Below are 20,133 nucleotides of genomic sequence, written 5' to 3'. Positions count from 1 at the left end.
GAAACACATAAAGCAGCTCATTGTTAGTTACAAGAATAATGACCTAAAGCACGTCTTCCTGCATATTAGTACATTCTACCTTCATATGATGAAATAATGTAAAATTCCCTCATGCATGAATCACTTGTTGTAAGGAGTAGTAGACAATGGTGCCGCATAACTTTTATGAAGCACTTTCTCTTGTAATCATGTGATGACAGCTAGTTCTTATCCATACACACCCAATCTTAAAGTCTTTCACTTTCAACTTAAGTTGGGTGCAGGTGTTTCAAAATGCTTCACGACGGACAATATCACAGGTGTACTGAACCAGACAGTAAAGATTTTTACTGAAAGAGTGACTTGATGTTTTGAATACTCCCCATAGATCCTGAAATGACTGACAGTTATTTTCCAATGAGGTGACAAAAGGAAGAGGCAAATAAAATTTTTTCCAAAGATAAGATACTGGTGTTAGAAATGTGGCCTCCTCCTGGTATGAAAGGTACCATCAAGAGTACCTCAAAAGTATAGGTACTATTTACATCATTTCAATGAAGTATGTGTATGGTATGTGTATGTTTCCTGATGGATACAAGCATGTGACAGTTTGGGTGGGAAGAAGTCTGTCACAGAAAGATATCCGCCTAAGAGGCAGGTTAGTGGATTAATGCTGTGAGTGGCTACCTCACTGCCCTCCCTTTAAAAAAAAAAACAAAAAACAAGGGGAGTCACCTTGTGTATTCTTTAGGAGTGGATGGGCAGGTAGGGTAGGTTAAAAATTTAGGAGAGGGCTTCCCTGGTGGTGCAGTAGTTAAGAATCCACCTGACAACACAGGGGACACGGGTTCGAGCCCTGGTCCAGGAAGATCCCACATGCCACAGAGCAACTAAGCCCGTGAGCCACAACTACTGAGCCTGAGCTCTAGAGCCCACGAGCCACAACTACTGAGCCTGCGAGCCACAACTACTGAGCCCGTGAGCCACAACTACTGAAGCCCACGTGCCTAGAGCCCGTGCTCCGCAACAAGAGAAGCCACCACAATGAGAAGCCCGCACACCGCAACAAAGACTAGACCTCGCTCGCCACAACTAGAGAAAGCCCATGCGCAGCAGCAAAGACCTAACATAGCCAAAAATAAACAAAATAAATAAATTTTAAAAAAATGTTTAAAAAAAAATTTAGGAGAGAATAAAGAGTCTTTAAAGGAATAAAAAAGCCTCACAAATGTGTGTGCCATTCTTGTGCAGGACCACAGTAACTTTGTATATGTACTGTGATCTGGGTGTAGGAATGGCAAAAAAGCACAAAGGTACATTCTGACAAATGTGTCAGCTCAAACCATGTGACTGCTTTTCATTTACATGTCAGAATGTCATAGACAGCATTTCATAAAGTCAACAAGAAGAGTAGCCAGAATTATACACAGGAACACTACAGTAACAACAGAAGCTCAGGTCGCTAATATCACACCAGGGAACACTGAAAGAAAGTGTAGGTCTTGCATGTAGGCCAGATTAGGTACTAAACACAAATCATAGAATAAACTGAGTTAGGAAAAAGCAAGCATTTCAGAATGTTATTTTACAGTAAACAAAAAAGTGAAAAGATTGAAAAGGTGAAAATGAAAATAAATGGTAGCATAGTAAAGTGGAAAAACCAATGGACCAGGAGATGAGACCTGAGTTCTAAACTTAGTTCTACAATTAAGCAGCTAAGAGACCTTTAGCAAATCATCTAAAAAACTAAGAGACTGAACTGAAATAACTCTAAGGTTCAACAGTTATATGATTCTTTAAAGATGCCAAATACAAAATTAACACCCAACCAATTTCTTCCTGCTCTCGGTCCACTAAGGTTTTCTCTCATCATTCTGTGGATTTGTTGATAACTGTGCCGCCAGTTGGGGGGCTAGCGCCTTACAGTAGAACAGTTTTATTAAGGTTTTGAGTCTTATTGTGATGTTCTCACTAAATAGTCAAGGATTTTATAAAGAAGTACATTTTACATGACATAATGTTCTGGAAAGAAGATTGTCAAAAAACGTCTAAGAAAAGTACAATCAGGTAGCCATTTCAACATTAAGCTTTAGCTTAAATTTCAATTTATTCTTAATTGATAAAAGCATTTTTTCGATGTTCTTTAAAATACTGCAAAGTACTCAAAAATAAAGAAAAATACAGTGCAGAGAAATGAATAACTGAAGGCCAATGCTTGCAGTGGGGGCAGCCTGTGGGTCCCGTCTCTGACAGCAATAAAAATGATTAATCTCTTAATTATACTTCAAATGGAAAAACTACTCTATATTCCCGAATCTTCAAGAATGTAGCAAAATAGACATTAAATAGATTTTAAAAACACACACAAAACCCCTATAGCATGGATCAAATGAACTGGAAAAATAAGATTATTCCTAAAGTTACTGGGAATATCCCAGTCCAAATTTCTATAACTTGAGTTCAAAATGAAAAAGTTTACTTAACCATCTCTGTGAGGATTTACAGGAAAATGGCAACACTGGTTGTCTCTGGAGAGGGGAACTGAGTCAGTGTTTTATGTATAGGAGTTGAGATAGAGACTTTTCACTAAATTCCTTTATAAACTTTTAGATTTTGGAACTATACAAGTGTATTGTCTACTAGAAAAAATATTTGATTATTTAACTGAACACATGTATAAAAAACCTTGATAAACAGGACTTCATCAAAATAAAATATTTTTTACTCTTCAAAAGAAAATGAAAAGGTAAGTCTCAGACTAGAAGAAAATAATTACAAACCATGTCTGGTAAAGTACTTGTATGAAGAATATATAAATAACTCTCAAAACTCATGGATATGATATGTAATCCATGAAAAAAATGAGAAAAGGATTTACATAAGACATTTCATCAAATATATCCATGAGTAACAATAAGCACACGAAAACACTCAACATCATCAGTCATTAGGGAAATTTTAAAAAACCAACATGAGATACCACTACACAACACTAGGATGGCTATAATAAGACAAAAACCATATACATTGATAAAGATGTGAAGAACCTGGAATCCCCATTCATTGCTGGTAGAACTGTAAAATGGTGCAGCCACTTTGGAAAAGTTTAGTAGCTTCTTAAAAAATTAAATATAAACTTACCATACAACCCAGCCATTCCACTCCTAGGAATCTACCCAAGAAAAATGAAAACATATGTCCTGTATGTGGATGTTCAGAGCAGCATCATTCATAAAAGTGAAAAGGTGGAAACAACCCAAATGCCCATCAATTGGTGAATAAACAAAATGTGATACATACACCCAATGGAATACTACTCAGTAATAAAAAGGAACAAACTACTAATTTATACTACAATATGAATGAAACCCAAAAACATTATGCTAAGTGAAAAAAATCAGTTGCAATTTTGTATAATTCCCTTTATGTGAAATATCCAAAAGAGGTAAATTACAGAGACAGAAAGCAGACCAGTAGTTGTCTATAATTGGCAGCAAGAGCAGAAATTAGCTACAAACAAGCACGTGGGAAGTTTGAGGTGATGGAAATATTCCAAAACTAGATTGTGGCAATGGCTGCACAACTCTATAAATTTAATAAAAATAAAAATCACTGAATGGCAAAAAAAATGAGTTAACACAAACTCTTACTGAAAATGAAAACTACGTAGCAATAAAGAAGATTAGGATTATAAGATAGTATTATCCTGTTATTAGAGATGAGGATGTGTATGACAGTATCAAAAACCTTGACTAGTATAGTACAGTGGTGACAAATGACACAGTAAATATAGTTTACTATGTTTAGTAAACTATAAGGTTATTATAAGAGGTTATAACTAAGAGGTTATTTAGTAACCTCTTAAACCAATGAAACTTGCTCAATTTTCATAATTTTGAGTAGTGGTCAATGATCTTTTTTATCGACCCCTTCTGGAACTGGTTCTGATGGTATTTCAGATGCCCCTCTTCTCCCCTCCTTTTGAGCCTTTGTGTATTTTCAAAGTGCTAGATATACATAGGACTGCCAGGAAAGGCAAGCATATTTAATTAAGAAAAATAGTTATATTCACAGGCCAAATAGCACACATTTTGAGTTCCATATTCTTTGTTTAGTCTTTTAGGCTAGAATATCAACATTCCTCTCAATCCTACTATTTCTAATTCTACTTAATAGGCAAACCATTTCCATAGATACTATATGATTCTTGAACTGTGTGATATAGTTACGAGTCATATAAATAATACCGCCATTACCACAACTTAGGCTATATTAATAAGAAACACAGGCATTATCTACTGAAGTATTACCTTTGCATTTACTAATGCCTTACCTCTTCCCATAAAGGATTTAAAGTGGCAAGTTTTAAATGTTTTTCTATATGATAAATCCAAGTCTAGGCAATATATTAACAAATACAGCAATATGCCACTGAAATTTCCCCTACAGCTTAGTGTAACCAATAATAAGACAAGTCATTCAGTAACAGGGTGATGGTCAAATTATGGTACATTGATATAAAGGACCATAGTGCTGGTATTTAAAACCATAGCTTTAAAGAATTTTTAATGACTATCATGTTATGTTAGGTGAAAAAAGCAGGACATATAATTTTTTTTTTAAATACATTTATTTATTTATTTATTTATTTTTGGCTGTGTTGGGTCTTCGTTTCTGTGCGAGGGCTTTCTCTAATTGCTGCGAGCGGGGGCCACTCTTCATCGTGGTGCGCGGGCCTCTCACTGTCACGGCCTCTCTTGTTGCGGAGCACAGGCTCCAGACGCGCAAGCTCAGTAGTTGTGGCTCACGGGCTTAGCTGCTCCGTGGTATGTGGGATCTTCCCAGACCAGGGCTCGAACCCGTGTCCCCTGCATTAGCAGGCAGATTCTCAACCACTGCGCCACCAGGGAAGCCCAGGACATATAATTTTATACACCCACCCCCCCCCCTCAAATATTCAAGTGTATATCTGCATGTGTGTGTTAATAGTGGCCTCTATGAGTTAGGGGTCTATAGCATTTCCCCCCTAGTTTTCTGCATTTTCCAAGTGTTCCTTATGTTGCAATTAAGCGAAGAGAACTGTGATTTTTATATTTTTCCTCTGCTTACAGGAAAACAATCTTAACCTAAGCTACAAAATGAGGACTACAAAACAGGACAAGTTCTTGACTGGACTTGTGAAATGTAAAAGCCTCAGAGAACAATGTTGAGTAAAACATTAAAGAGTAGCAAAAAATTCAAATAAAATACGCGTCCATTATTCAATATTTTGAATTTTAAAATATCAACCAAAGGCAAGACCTTTTCTTTTTTTTTTTTTTTTAACTATCTCTTATTCCTTTAGAATGAAGAAACACAATGCAAGATTAAAAATAATGTTTACCAGGGCTTCCCCGGTGGCGCAGTGGTTGAGAATCTGCCTGCCAATGCAGGGGACATGGGTTCAAGCCCTGGTCTGGGAAGATCCCACATGACGCGGAGCAACTAGGTCCGTGAGCCACAATTACTGAGCCTGCACGTCTGGAGCCTGTGCCCCACAACAAGAGAGGCCGCGACAGTGAAAAGCCCGCTCACCGCGATGAAGAGTGGCCCCCGCTTGCCACAACTAGAGAAAGCCCTCACGTAGAAACGAAGACCCAACACAGCCAAAAAAATAAATAAAATAAATAAAAATAGCATTCAAAAAAAAAAAATAATAATGTTTACCAGAACTGAATTCACAAATGAAAGACGCAAGGCCCCAGAAATATAAGACAGTAATTTTAAAAGTATATTTTAGTTTGCTAAAGGGAGTGAAATTCTTATTCTCTTAGTGTCAATAATTTATAAAATAGTATGTTAAATATTAAGTGCTTCTATTTCAAAAGATTTTTCATTACAAGATAATGAAAATATCTTCCTGAAGTAACTAATAAATGTTATCTATAAATATAGAATGCTTATGTTACTTCAGTAACAAAGAGAAATGAAAGAAATGTTTTAATGTTGCTGATTATATTACCTTCAGGAGCAACTGCAGAAGGACAGACTTCTTTGAGGAGATCTCCTAGTGTATGCAATTGTCCATCTGTAGCCACAGGACGAAAAAGCTTCTGAATGAAAGGCCGTTCAGTTGTTGTCTATTTGAAAAATGAAAAAAGATTTCAAACAATTAAGTCTCTGTTGCTGCCAATTATGAACTAATAGATCAGAAATTTAAAGCTGGCATTAGATGTCTTCTGATATAGTGTAATCAGAAGCATGTAACATCACAAATGTGGTATTATGGCCCAAAATGCTTAACACAAACTCAAGTAAATCTAATCACAGGAAGCAATAAAACAAATTCAGAACGTGCAGCATTCTAAACACAGCTGGCCTGAACACTTCAAAAAAGTCAAAGGCACTAAAAAAATAAAAACAATACAAAAAGATTAAAAGAGACTGACAAGATATAACAACTAAATACAAAACACGAAGTCTGACTGAATACTGGATTGGAGAAAGAAATTTAAAAAGATCAGCTATAGGGTTTCCCTGGTGGCGCAGTGGTTGAGAATCTGCCTGCTAATGCAGGGGACACGGGTTCGAGCCCTGGTCTGGGAGGATCCCACATGCCGCGGAGCAACTACTGAGCCCGTGAGCCACAACTACTGAGCCTGCGCGTCTGGAGCCTGTGCTCCGCAATGGGAGAGGCCACGACAGTGAGAGGCCCGCGCACCACGATGAAGAGTGGCCCCCGCTCGCCACAACTGGAGAAAGCCCTCGCACAGAAACGAAGACCCAACACAGCCATAAATAAATTTAAAAAAAATAAATTTATAAAAAAAAAAAAAAGATCAGCTATAAAAGACATTTTTGGAATAAATGGGGAAATACGAAATGAACATTAGATAATATTATTAAATTAATGTCAAATTTCTTAGGTGTGATAATGTTTATAAGGACAATATCCTTATTGTTAAGAAATTCATGATCCAATATTTAGGAGTAAGGTACCATGATGTCTGAAACCTACAGTCCAATGGTTGGGGGAGGGGAGTGAGAAAGAGTATGTGTGTAGAAAGAGACAGCAAATGTGAAAAAATGTTAATTACTGGTGAATCCAGGTGAAAGGTATTATATGGTCTTAGTTGTTTTATTATTTTTTCTTTTCTATAGGTTCAACAAATTTCAAAATAGTAGATGTATTTCCTCTGACAATTGTTATTAGCACTATGTCATAATTTATTGCTAATAATTTCAACGTCTTACCCATTCAAAAAATTAGGTTTAATTTTCTCAAACTCCCTCTCTAGAAGCACGACAACAGTGATGAAGCCTCCCCATGACAGACTGCAGAGGCTCTGGAATCAGCCAATCTATGAATAAATAGCACTGTCGTTTATGAGTTCTATGATCTTGCACCCAGTTTCTTTGGAAATTTGGGACATTCCATACCTCTTAAGTTTATTCTGGGAATAGGAGAACTGCCAAGAACAGAATAAGTAAATGATAAGGAGAATAATACCCACCACAACTCTTAACTGCTATTTCATTTTAAGATGCTAAGTTTTTGTTTTAAGCTTCCTGGAATGAAAAATCATAAAAACCTACAGGAACAGAGTAATACGTTATATTTTATAAGAAAATGATTTCAAATACCTAGCCATTAGAGACAAGTTTTTGGTTGGTTTGTTTGTTCGTTTTTTAATTAATTAATTTATTTAGGATGCACCGGGTCTTAGTTGCGGCATGTGGGATCTTCGTTGCGGCATGTTTAGTTGCAGCATGCGGTATCATTAGTTGTGGCACGCATGTGGGATCTAGTTTCCCAACTAGGCATATAACCCGGGCCCCCTGCATTGGGAGCGCAGAGTTTTACCCCCTGGACCACCAGGGAAGTCCCTGTTTGTTTGTTTGTTTTTAAATCACAGAGGTATATCTCAACTTCTTCAAGACAACTTTTACCAGATTTGGTAAAAAATCATCTGATTTTAAGTGCAGACATAAACTACGATGTAAGAAAAGCTAGATGTGGTGCAAGCATGTGAGTACCTCTCCTGGCTTTACACTGTGTGTTCAGTGAATACATAATAAATGTTAAAAACAGTGTTACAATAATACAGTTGAGCATATATGGAAAGTATGAAAAAAACTAAAATTTTAATAAATATGCACTGAATATAATGCAATTCACTTCACTAATTGAACTCTTCATTTTTTAAAAGTATGATTGAACAGGGAACTCTACTCAGTACTCTGTAATGGCCTATACGGGAAAAGAATCTAAAAAAGAGTGGATATATGTATTTGTGTAACAGATTCACTTTGCTGTACACCTGAAACTAACACAACATTGTAAATCAATTATACACCAATAAAAATTTTTTTTAAAAAGTGTGATTGATATCCTTCAATTTAGGAAGCTCATACTTTTCCCACAGGTGAAACTGAGAATGATATCATGTACAATCAAGGATTAACTATGTTAAGATAATAAAGGTTAGAAGAATTCAGAGAAAAAAGAAATGAATAGGGGACTGCAGTAATAATTTAAAATAGCCACCACCCACTTAGGGCTTTCTATCTTCCAGGCAATGAAGAGGCTTTTAAGACTTTTTAGCAAAGGAAGTGACGTGATGAAAGAGGCTTTTTCTGAAGGCTAATGGAAAGCAGCTCTGTGTACAATGACTTGGTGAAGAGGTAACATCAGGATGATCGGTGAGAGGCTGTCTGAGTAATGCAAGCCTATGTGATGACAACTAGGACCCGGTCAGTAGAAAAGGAGGGGCAGGACTGTACCCCCAATTTAAAAAAAGTTTAAATGTATCATCCATGCTCTGATCTGAAAATACTAAGGTTTTCAGCAAAGCCAAATAAATCTTTTCAAGATTCATTTGCCCCTACTTAGCGACAGAACTATGAGGTGGCTTAGCTATAATAATATAATATATATTATAATAATTTGAAAAAATATGCTAAACAGGAAAGGCCGAGTAGTAATCCTAGCTACATATTAAAAAACAGAAATTCTCCTCTATTCCCATTCCTAGAAAAAATGGCCTGTAATTTCTCTGTACTTCTCTTTTTTCAACTCTCCCAAAGTGGAGCAGTTATAATAAAGGTATAACTTCAACAACCTTTATAATGCTATTTGCTTGGGGGGAGGGGGAAAGCCCCAGTACTATTAACACATATTCTAAGTAAATTCTGTAGAATGGTAGCCAAGAAAACTCTCATCAAAGTAAACTGCTGTTCTTCAAATAATAAAAACCTTTATTAAAATACCCCAATAAAAAATCTAATAAACATTTTCTGTTTAACATTTATTCGAGTGCCTTTAAAAACTTACATTCTCGGGCTTTCCTGGTGGCGCAGTGGTTAAGACCCGCCTGCCAATGCACGGGACACGGGTTTGATCCCTGGTCCGGGAAGATCCCACATGCCGCGGAGCAACTAAGCCCGTGTGCCACAACTACTGAAGCCCGTGCACCTAGAGCCTGTGCTCCGCAACAAGAGAGGCCACCGCAATGAGAAGCCCGCACACCGCAACGAAGAGTAGCCCCCGCAAGCCACAACGAGAGAAAGCCTGCAAGTAGCAGCGAAGACCCAACACAGCCAAAAAAATAATTAATTAATTAATTAATTAATTTAAAAAAAATCATATTAAAAAAACCTTATATTCTCATTCTTAAAAATTTAGTATGTTAGAAAAGAGCCATTAAGTGTCTGAGTAAGTTACACCAAAGATTATGAAAAGTACTCAATTTTGAGAGTTACTTATCCTTAAAACAAAAGCCCTCCACAGACAGATCAGGAATTCAACTACTGTACAGAGGTTCTGAAGGGCAGTGGGAATGAAGGGTAAATTCATGTAAATTTCTTAACAGATCTCATTAAACCTAAGTTGGAGTTAAGCAGAGAAGACTAAATTACGTTAGGAAGTATTTAAAAGCTATTTTCCTTTTGAATATAGCAAGAATTTTAAAAATACAAAAACTCCACAAACATGAATTCGTTAAACTTTGATTTAGTATACATAAAACCAGATAATGCTAACAATATCCATGGTAATCTGAACCTCAGCCTGATCGATAAGAAAGCCACTGTAATAGAACTACACCACAACATTTAATCTAGCCATATATTTGTAAATATGCAAACTATTTCAGGGACTTTCACGAAACAGAATTACTTTCTCATGAGAAATAATATGACTTGGTAAAGTCATATTTGAAACTGCCCTTGCTAGTTTTTAAACTAAATATGTTAGTCATTTCTTAAACACATCAAATGTATATAAAACTGGGATGCTACTGGCTGGCTGTGCCCCAGCCCTTCTTTACTCAGGCGCCCTCATCACTGTAACAATAACTTTTTCCTGTATGGAAAAGTTATGCTGTTGATTTACCTTGGAGATATACTGAACAGAAGCAGAGGAACTAAATTTGTAAAAATTTTCAGTTAAATTTGTAAGATTTTACTGAATCAAGTTTGCACACATATGCATGAGTATAAATGGAGGTCATATCTACACTGCAGAGTTTCTGAGATAAAATATATACACAGTACAATCATGGTACACACAACCACCTAAATACACACTAAAACACACGCTACCACCGCAACACTACCACCACCACGATCAACAGTTTTAGAGCACTGTAATGAATATTTTAACTTGATACTGTCCCAATTTAGCAGACTCAAATTTTATTTCTTTTTAGTTTTAATCTACTTTCTCTAAGTTCACTTGTCTAGATGCTAAAAGGTCCAGAATCATGAAATTCAGCTTATGTTGTAATGTTTTTATATGGCAAGGTAAAAAAAGCAAAGTCACTTTAGGACTAGATTCAAAACTAGTCTAGAACTTAACACCAAAAAGCAAGATCCATAAAAGGAAATATTGATAAACTGGACCCTTATCAAAATAAAAAAAACTTTTGCTCTAGAAAAGATTCTGTGAAGAAGATGAAAAGACAAGACTGAAAGAAAATATCTGCAAGACTACATATCCAACAAAGGTCTTGTATCCAGGATATATAAAGAACTCTAAAAATCCAACAGTAAAAAACACAAAGAATTCAATTAGAAAATAAGCAAAAGACACCAACAGACATTTCACCAAAGAGGATATACATACGGCAAATAAGCACGTGAAAAGATGTTTGAGGGCTTCCCTGGTGGCGCAGTGGTTTAAGAATCCGCCTGCCAATGCAGGGGACGTGAGTTCGAGCCCTGGCCCGGGAAGATCCCAAATGCCGAGGAGCAACTAAGCCCGTGCGCCACAACTACTGAGCCTGCGCTCTAGAGCCTGTGAGCCACAACTACTGAGCCCGCATGCCACAACTACTGAAGCCTGCATGCCTAGAGCCCATGCTCTGCCACAAGAGAAGCCACCACAATGAGAAGCCTGCACACCACAATGAAGAGTAGCCCCCGCTTGCCTCAACTAGAGAAAGCCCATGCTTTCGAAGACCCAACGAAGACCCAACTCAGCCAAAAATAAATAAATAAATTAAATTAATTAATTAATTAATAATTTTAAAAAGATATTTGACACGTCATTAGCCACTAAGGAAATGCAAATTAAAACCACAATACAACATCACTACACACCTACCCGCATGTCTAAAATAAAAAATGGTAATAATACCAAATGCTGGTGAGCATGTGGAGAAACGAGATCTCTCGTACTATTGCTAGTACAAATGTAAAATGGTTCAGCTCTTATGGAAAAGGGTAAGGTAGTTTCTTACAAAACTAAACATACATTTACCATATGACCCAGCAATTGTACTCTTGAGTACTCCCAGAGAAGCACAAACTTATGTTCTCAAAAAAATTGTACACAAGTGTTCATAGTAAAAACAATCCCAATGTCTTTCAACAGGTGAATGGTTAAATGGTGGTATATCTATACCACAGAATACTACTCAGTAATAATAATGTAAAAACCTATTAATACGTGCAACAAATTGTATGGAGTGCAAGGGAATTACACTATGTGTAAAAAATCCAATCTCAAAAGCTTATGTACTGTATGATTATACTTATGTAACATTAGTAAAATGATAAAATTTTAGAAATGGGGAACAAATTAGTAGTTGCCAGATGTCAGGGAAAGGTGAAAGTGAGGTTGGAGGCTGAGCTATAAAAGGGTAGCCTTTGTGTTGGAACAAAACTAATGAAATATGAATAAAGTTTGTGGATTGTATCAACGTCACTTTTCCTGGCTATAATATTTTACTATAGTTATAGAAGATGTCACCAGTGGGGGGGAACTGGGTGAAGAGTATGTATAGAGATGTTTCTGTATCATTTGTTACAACTCCATGTGAAGATTATACATGTTAATTTATGAAAAGCATTTAGAAGAATGCCTAGTGCACATTTAATTGCTCAGTAAGTGCTGTTACTGTTCTTATTAAGCACGACTTGACAGTCAAAAGAAATTTATTAAACACTAACATGTATTTTATATTGAGTTGTAATATAAAATATGGATGATAAGAAGATATACTAATCTTGTCATCACACTGTTACTACATAGCATTAGGGCTGATTTTGTCGTTTTGGTAATATATATTGTATCAATATAATGGGTTAGAAATGTTAGTTTGTTGAAAATGACAAATTACAGCTGGACACATTTGGTTCACAGACCAAGGAGTTAGTGACCTTAAAGAGGAAAGAGTCATATCCAATAGGAAAAGGAGATTCTATTCACTGAAACAAAGAGATTAAAAGTTATGAAAGAGAAAAACATAAAAATTCAGAAAGGATGCAACCTAAAAGATGCCCAGTAGATGCATGATGATTCACTTGTTTATGAAACTTACAAATGCCCTTAATTAAAAGGCTGGGGGGGGGGTCTCCTACTGATACAGCAGGCAGTACCTCATGATGACAAGGGACCCCGTTTGTTAGAACTGCTTGGATAGAATCATCCCAGTAGTAGTACCCAGGTTCAGGATCTCTGATCTGACTCGCTGTAAACTGAATCCATAATATTTGGTCCAGTGAGCCTTAGACTGGTATTCTAAGCCCTTGGTTGGGCTGAAGAAATAAATATTATGTTGAAACTTTATATATGTGGTATTTCTCCAGGTACAGCAACAAGTTTTTTTGGTTTGTTTGTTTGTTTTTAAATTTTATTTATTTATTTATTTATTTATGGCTGTGTTGGGTCTTCGTTTCTGTACGAGGGCCTTCCCCAGTTGCGGCAAGCGGGGGCCACTCTTCATCGTGGTGCGCAGGCCTCTCACCATCGCGGCCTCTCCTGCTGCGGAGCACAGGCTCCAGACGTGCAGGCTCAGCAATTGTGGCTCACGGGCCCAGTCGCTCCGCGGCACGTGGGATCTTCCCAGACCAGGGCTCGAACCCGTGTCCCCTGCATTGGCAGGCAGACTCTCAACCACTGCGCCACCAGGGAAGCCCCCAGCAACAAGTTTTGATATCATCAGCTACTTTGTATGTTTTGCTTTTAAGTCCTATGAAAGAGTCAGGATAATTGGTTTACTATATTTGTAAATAAAATTTGATTTACAAGACTTGCTTAAGTATATCAAAGGAGTTCACTTGTTAGGTTTTTAGATTTTTAAAAAAAAATCAGCTATACTGAACTATAACTGGAATTAGCAATGCCTACTTATTAATAGAGAATGTAATTAGATTTATTTCATTAACTATATAGATAGTACTATGTGTTTTAGAAGAATAAATATGGAAAAGGAATAAATTATAAAAATATCAAGAAGTGAAAAAAATTGCTCTGATTTTTATGCAAACCTACTATATTTATAACTAGCATAAATTGAACTGAAAGACATTGGAAACACTAGATTTTATAAGTCCAATAAAACATATATAACTGTAAAGTTACTTCCAATATTAAAAACTCCACCAACTAGGGCCATCAAAATCAGTGCATTTTCACTTGACACAATTTTAAAATAACTAAATTTACTACATTTTAAAAGCTTTACATAATAAGTAGTGAAGCCTTCATTATTGCCAAAATGGTGACATGATGAACACCAATAAAACTTTCCTTATATCCGTAGAAAAAAACCACAATATAATACTTTACTTTTGAGAATCATGTGGCCACTGATATTCCATTAATCCTTGTAATGTGACAGGCATTACAAGGATATAAAGATAAATAAATTGCAACAAAGAATATTACATTTATTTCCTGTCAATGTTTTTTTAAAAAAAGGATTTGAGATTGCTTATAGCAAAAGCACGCATATAATAACAACAAAAACTATTAACACATCTTTGTCTTGGATAGAATGATCCCATCTCTTATATGCAGAATCCAAAAAATAAAAACAACAAACCAACAAACCAAGCTCACTGATCCAGAGAACAGATCAGTGGTTGCCAGAGGCGGGGAGTATGGGGGTGGGAGGATTGGGTGAACTGTTTTTGTTTTTAGTTTACAGAAATTGAATGAGGGAAAAAAAGGACTAATCCTGCTACAGTCTATAACATAAATTAAAATTGGAAGAGATTGGAGAATTGGGGAGTCTCTTTGGTTTGCTTGAGAAATAATGAGGATAAGAACTTGTGTGGTGGCAAAGAAAATGGAGAGAGTGGATATAAGGGATGTGGATAGATTGTGTGATCTGAAAATAGATTTGTTTCCTTAATTCATTCGTTTATTCTTACTTTAATTCACCTCTTTTACTGTATCAGACAGTTGTTAAAGGTATTCAGCAGAAAATGAGCAGGGTTACTCCCCTCACAAAGCTCTCTGACCAGCCCTGAGTAGCTCCCCTTTAATCCAGTAACTCAAAAATTAGTCCCACCCCCTAAGAGTGCTCACAGCCTCCATCCAGAAACATTCCCTCCACATCCTTTCAAATTCTGCTTCCTAGCCTGTTCCCAAATCTCCCAGTTTCTGATCACATCTTCTTTTCCTGACTATGATTCCACTTCACCCCATTGGCAGCTCTCATCTCTGGCTTCTTAGATGCACTTCCTACTTCCTATTTTTAGAGAGTTAGGCTGATTTCATGTGCTTTGGGTAAATTCTTGCCTAGTCCAGTGAAGCCCTGTGGTCTTGGCAAGTAGGCACAGTCCTCATGGCTGTCTCCCCACCGGCCCCCAAACAGCCCAGACCCAGACAGTCAAGAGTCCAGCCACAACACAACACAACACAACACAACAAACAAACAAAAAGAATTATCCCAGTAGTAGTACCCACGTCCAGGATCTCTAACAACCAGAGGGCAGGGGTAAATATATCAGAAATCTTCATTCATTAAACATTTGTTGAGCACTTATGAAGGTATCACTTGTGCTAGTAGATACAAAGATGAACAATGCACACATAAACGAATAATTGTAACAGTGTTAAGTGATAACAGAAATATGTACAAAGTGCTATGAGAAAATTTAAAAGCCCAAGCATAAACTTTTTAACTCTGGACTTTTTGGCAGCTAGAGCAAAAACAAAAGTAAAAAACAAACAAACAAACAGCAAACAAAAAACTGGTTACATAATTTCATTTTATAAGTGTGCAAGATATACCAGTAGGTTCAAAGTAAAATATGCTAAGTGTGGTAGAATGTAATGTATTAAATAAAATTGTAGGGAGTTTCCAAAGAAGATGAAAACAAAGGAGAGAATGTAGGTCTTCCAGTTTCCAACTTGAAATGGAGAATTTTTTTTAAAAACAGAGAAAGAGACAAGGCTATTTCAGGCAGAGTACAGCACCAATCCTTCCCTTTCATATGCCCCTCCCCACTAAAATATTCAGAGGCAGATGGAATATAACAGTACCTGTGAGAAATTAGTGGATAAGGGGAGCAAAGTGGCCTACAGATTTAGCACATAAAGCGTGGAATGTCAAATGCACTGAATTACCAAGGGCTTGGTTGGAATCCCAACTCACAACACAACTGACTAGGTACCTAAGGCAAATTACATCAATCTTTGGGAGTCTGTTTCTAAATTTGAAAAATGGGAATAATATATATTTTTGAATGACTGTTGTAACAATTAAATAAGATGAGATACACAAAACACCTAGTGCAACAGGTGTTTTAACAATGATTAATTCCTTTCATTTCTCCCTTTAAAACCACGGTTAAATCTGGACCAAAGAAAGGTAACACTATCTAGTCTTTACAGAACCAAAAACAGAGAGAATAAAAAATAATTGGTATTCAACCATGAGTTGTTCCCTTTGAAGTCTTGTTCATTAGAATAAATATGTGGCACAAAGAAAAAGAAAATAGGGGTTTACAGAGGATATGCTGACAGACTTTACCAACAATGACACATGATATGTGCTTCAAACTGTCACATGCATATCTGGCCTTAGATATATTCATGCATGTCAAATTTTGCATCACATGCTTTTCAAAAGAAGCCTCATGTTAAAATTAGCTTAAGAATATACACAATTACAATACCTCATTAAGTAAAAAGAACAGGCCATTTTCAAATGAATGCTTTTAGACCTTTACAGTAAACAGTCCTTCTGGTGGTGGGAAGTAGGGGGACAGGGAGGACAGCGGGAGGGGGGAGTCTGTGCCACTTAATCAGACTACTTTTATCCTTTATGTAGGGAAATGGGAGACTTGAAAATAAGCACTTTCTGTAGTTATGCTACCAGAGTCTGAAGTCCACTTTTAATATTCCCGACAACTCTGAAAAATAATAATTAACATTTGAAAAGCTGTCATTATTATAGTCAGGGACACTTAATCCTCAAAGCAGCAGTGTCTTAATTGAGACTATGATTAAATGAAAGCACCCATCAGAATTATATCCACACATCTGGTTTGAAGTTTATGTTTTGTCTTATTTAAATTGTTATATTTATTATATTTCTGCCTAGACAATACCAAATATATTTTGCCGCATAAATAATTAAAGGCAAATTTTCTTCAAATACAGGCAACAGTTTGTGTCGTCCTCATATCCTTTCACTGAATAAAATGTGTTACAGGGAAGTACCATATCCCTCTTACTCAAGATTGAGATCAATTTGATGCTGTTTATGAGCTAATTTATAAAACAAGTTATATGGCTTTAAAGTGTTTTATTTGAAATTATTAGTAGAGTGGCCAACTGAGAAGCTTCCTATAAAAGTGCTAGGATTGATGTGTTTAAGTAATAATTATCTTAATTCTTCTAAGGTTTCTCTGGAAAGATTTCAAAACCATACCTGGGGAATCATAGTTTAGATTTCATTATCTATAAGAGCTTTAAAATATCTTTTCTAATTTTACCTAAAAGCCAAACTAAAAGGTAGGCTACTACAAGAGTAATGTAATTAATAAACTGTTTTTGACTAAAGAATCAAAGGATACTTTTATATACAGATTATTTCTATCTTTACAGTATAATTACATAAAATAACTATGCAGCACTTTTAATTTGTACAAATATAGAAATCCAAGTAGCAAGAAGAAACATCTGGGTAAAAGAGGTTGTGTTGACCTCAGAATTAAAATTCTGTTCTCTTGATGTCCTGTCAAGTGTCTTATCCACTAGAAAAGTGTTTCTAAACTTGGGCCAGGAGCTAGTGAAGCTCTACAAGATCCTCAGTCCTCTCAGCAAGGTCTGTAGGTTTTACAGTGGATGCTAAATAAAGTTTATAATATTGGAATGTTGATATTTTTGTTTCTGATACAAATAATTTAAAAAAATTATCCTACTGAAGTATCATCAAAAGCAGATTTCATAAATTCTTGTGAATTTTTTACAAGTAGCAAATAAAAACTAGTGATAAATATTTTACAGATCTCACTGTTGAAAGTAATCTGCTGATTAAGAAATTCAAAAAACATAGCCCGTGACTACTCTAAAAAACATATGAAGAAAAACAATGTAGTAAAACTATAAAACTCTTGAAAGAAAACATAGAAGGAAATCTTTATGGCTTCGGATTTGGCAAGGCAACCTGAAAGCACAAGCAACCAAAGAAAAAATAAGCTGAATTTAATCAAAATTAAAAATCTCTGTATTTCAAAGGACACTATTAAGAAAATGAAAATAAAATCTACGGTATGGGAGAAAATATATGCAAATCATATATCTGATAAGGAATTAGTGCCTAGAAGATATAAAGAGCTCTTATAATTCAGTAATAAAAAGACAACCCAACTAAAAAAGAACAAAGGTTTTGAAGATATTTCTCCTAAGATAACATACAAATGACCACTAAACATATGAAAAGATGTTTAACATCATTAGTAATTAGGGAAGTGAAACCTGAGACCAAAATGATATACCCCTTCATACCCACTAAGACGGCTATAATTAAAATGATAGAAAATAACAAGTGCTGGCAAGGATGTAGACAAATTAGAACCCTCGTACTCAGCTAGCGAAACGTAAAATGGTGCACATGCTTTGGAAAACAGTCTGGCAGTTCCTCAAAAGATTAAACATAGAATTATCACATAACCCAGCAACTCCACTCTTAAGTATCTACCCAAGAGAACTGAAAGTATATGTCCACACAAAAACTAGTACATCATTGTCTACAGAAACGTTTATCCATAATAGCCAAAATGTAGAAACAATCCAAATAACCATCAATTGGTGAATAGATAAACAAGATGTGATATCTCCAAACAGTGGAATATTACTTGGCCATAAAAAGGAATGTACTGAAACATGCTACAACATTGATGAACCATGGAAATATAATGAAAGTGAAAGAAGCCAGACACAAAAGGCCATATACTTTTAAGATTCCATTTACACAAAATGTTCAGAATAGGCAAATCCATAGAGAGACAGAGAGAGAAAGTAGATTAGTGGTTGCCATGAACTGGAGGTGAGGGGGAATTTGTCATGGGCTGGAAGGAAGGAAGGAAGAATGAGTGACTGCTAATCAGGTATGGGGTCTTTTGGGGGTGATAAAAGTGTTCTGAAATTACATAACAGTGATGGTTGCACCAACTTTGTGAATATTCTTAAAAAATCAATGAACAGTACACTTTAAAAGGGTGAACTTTAGGACTTCCCTGGCAGCCCAGTGGTTAAGACTGCACTTCTGCTGCAGGGGGCCTGGGTTTGATCCCTGGTTGGGGAACTAAGATTCCGCATGCCATGCGGCACAGCCAAAAGAAAAAAAAAAAGGGTGAACTTTATGATATCAAAGTTATACTTTAATAAAGCTATTATTAAAAAGAAAACATAATTTAAAAAGTCCTCAAATGGGTGGGCAGTGGGGGGGAGTCCTTCTGGGGTGATAATTCAGATTCATCATAGTTTCATTTACAACTATTCATCAAACCATGTTTGTTTCATGAGTTCTTAAAAAACAATAATTATACCACCCCCACAAATTTAAAAATTGTAAAGTCAAGAGTTTCCAAACAATAAGGATCAGAGAAATATCCCTGTCTTCATCAATTCAGAAAAATTGTAAGTTTTTCTTTAAAAAGTTGTATAGCATCGTGCCGATTTTAAAGTTGCCTGTGGGAATTTAAATAACTCTGCCTTAATTTGTTTAACTCATTTAAAATCATGTTCTGATGCTTAAAATGAAGCCCGAAAGTTTTGAAATTATAAAACCTAGTTTAAAGCGTGCGTGCGTGGCGGGGGGGCTTACTAAAATGAATTCAGAATTTAATAATAAAGGGTTATATAAAACAGAATTAATCTATCTTACCAAATAGCGTGTCTGGATCATAAAAAATGTCCTTATTGATCAACTGTTGCCCAGCTTGTAGACTCATTACGTCTATTATTTCTGAGCTTTCCCAGAACCCACTCCACCAGTCAGGGTAGGAGAGGAACTCCTCATCTACCTACTTCCTTCCTACTAGCTTGGAACCTCTGATTCCAGCCCACACTGCTGAGACCCGAATGGAGAGGCGGGACTCTGCAATAAGAGGGGCTCTTCCTCTCACAGATTCTTGACTTAGAATCTAGAATGGTAAAGGAACGATATTCTAAGTGCAGGTTAGGCTTTACAGTACCAATATCATAGTTGAATTTCATTACTAATTATGTAGCTTATCCTAGGAATTTTTTTTACTTATAATACAAGTCCTATCTCCTTTACAGATTCAAATTTTTGGAACACAATATATGAAGAAAGGACTGTCTACAGAATCCAAAGTAGGCTAATATATCCCATCAGAATTTTAGTTCAAGATAATTTTCCAATACCACCAATTCAGCAAGTCAGAATTGCAGGTTTCTTTCCACAA

General features: G+C 36.1%; 1 protein-coding gene across 4 annotated transcripts in view; it reads right to left on the bottom strand.

Annotated features, from left to right (window-relative positions):
- ATG5 (autophagy related 5) overlaps positions 1-20,133 on the bottom strand; it is a 118,738-nt gene that overhangs the window by 12,128 nt on the left and 86,477 nt on the right. For 3 of the 4 annotated variants that reach the window (XM_059941498.1, XM_059941497.1, XM_059941499.1), the window contains one exon: positions 5,981-6,098. In XM_059941498.1, coding sequence (XP_059797481.1) covers positions 5,981-6,098 — 118 coding nt within the window. Of the gene's footprint in view, positions 1-5,980; positions 6,099-20,133 lie in introns of those variants that run through there. The other variant, XM_059941500.1, reaches the window with a different exon arrangement.

The sequence above is a fragment of the Balaenoptera ricei genome, chromosome 12 (genome assembly GCF_028023285.1).
Source record: "Balaenoptera ricei isolate mBalRic1 chromosome 12, mBalRic1.hap2, whole genome shotgun sequence".
In the NCBI taxonomy this organism is placed as follows: Eukaryota; Metazoa; Chordata; class Mammalia; order Artiodactyla; family Balaenopteridae; genus Balaenoptera; species Balaenoptera ricei.
This window is presented reverse-complemented; position numbering and strand designations above follow the sequence as displayed.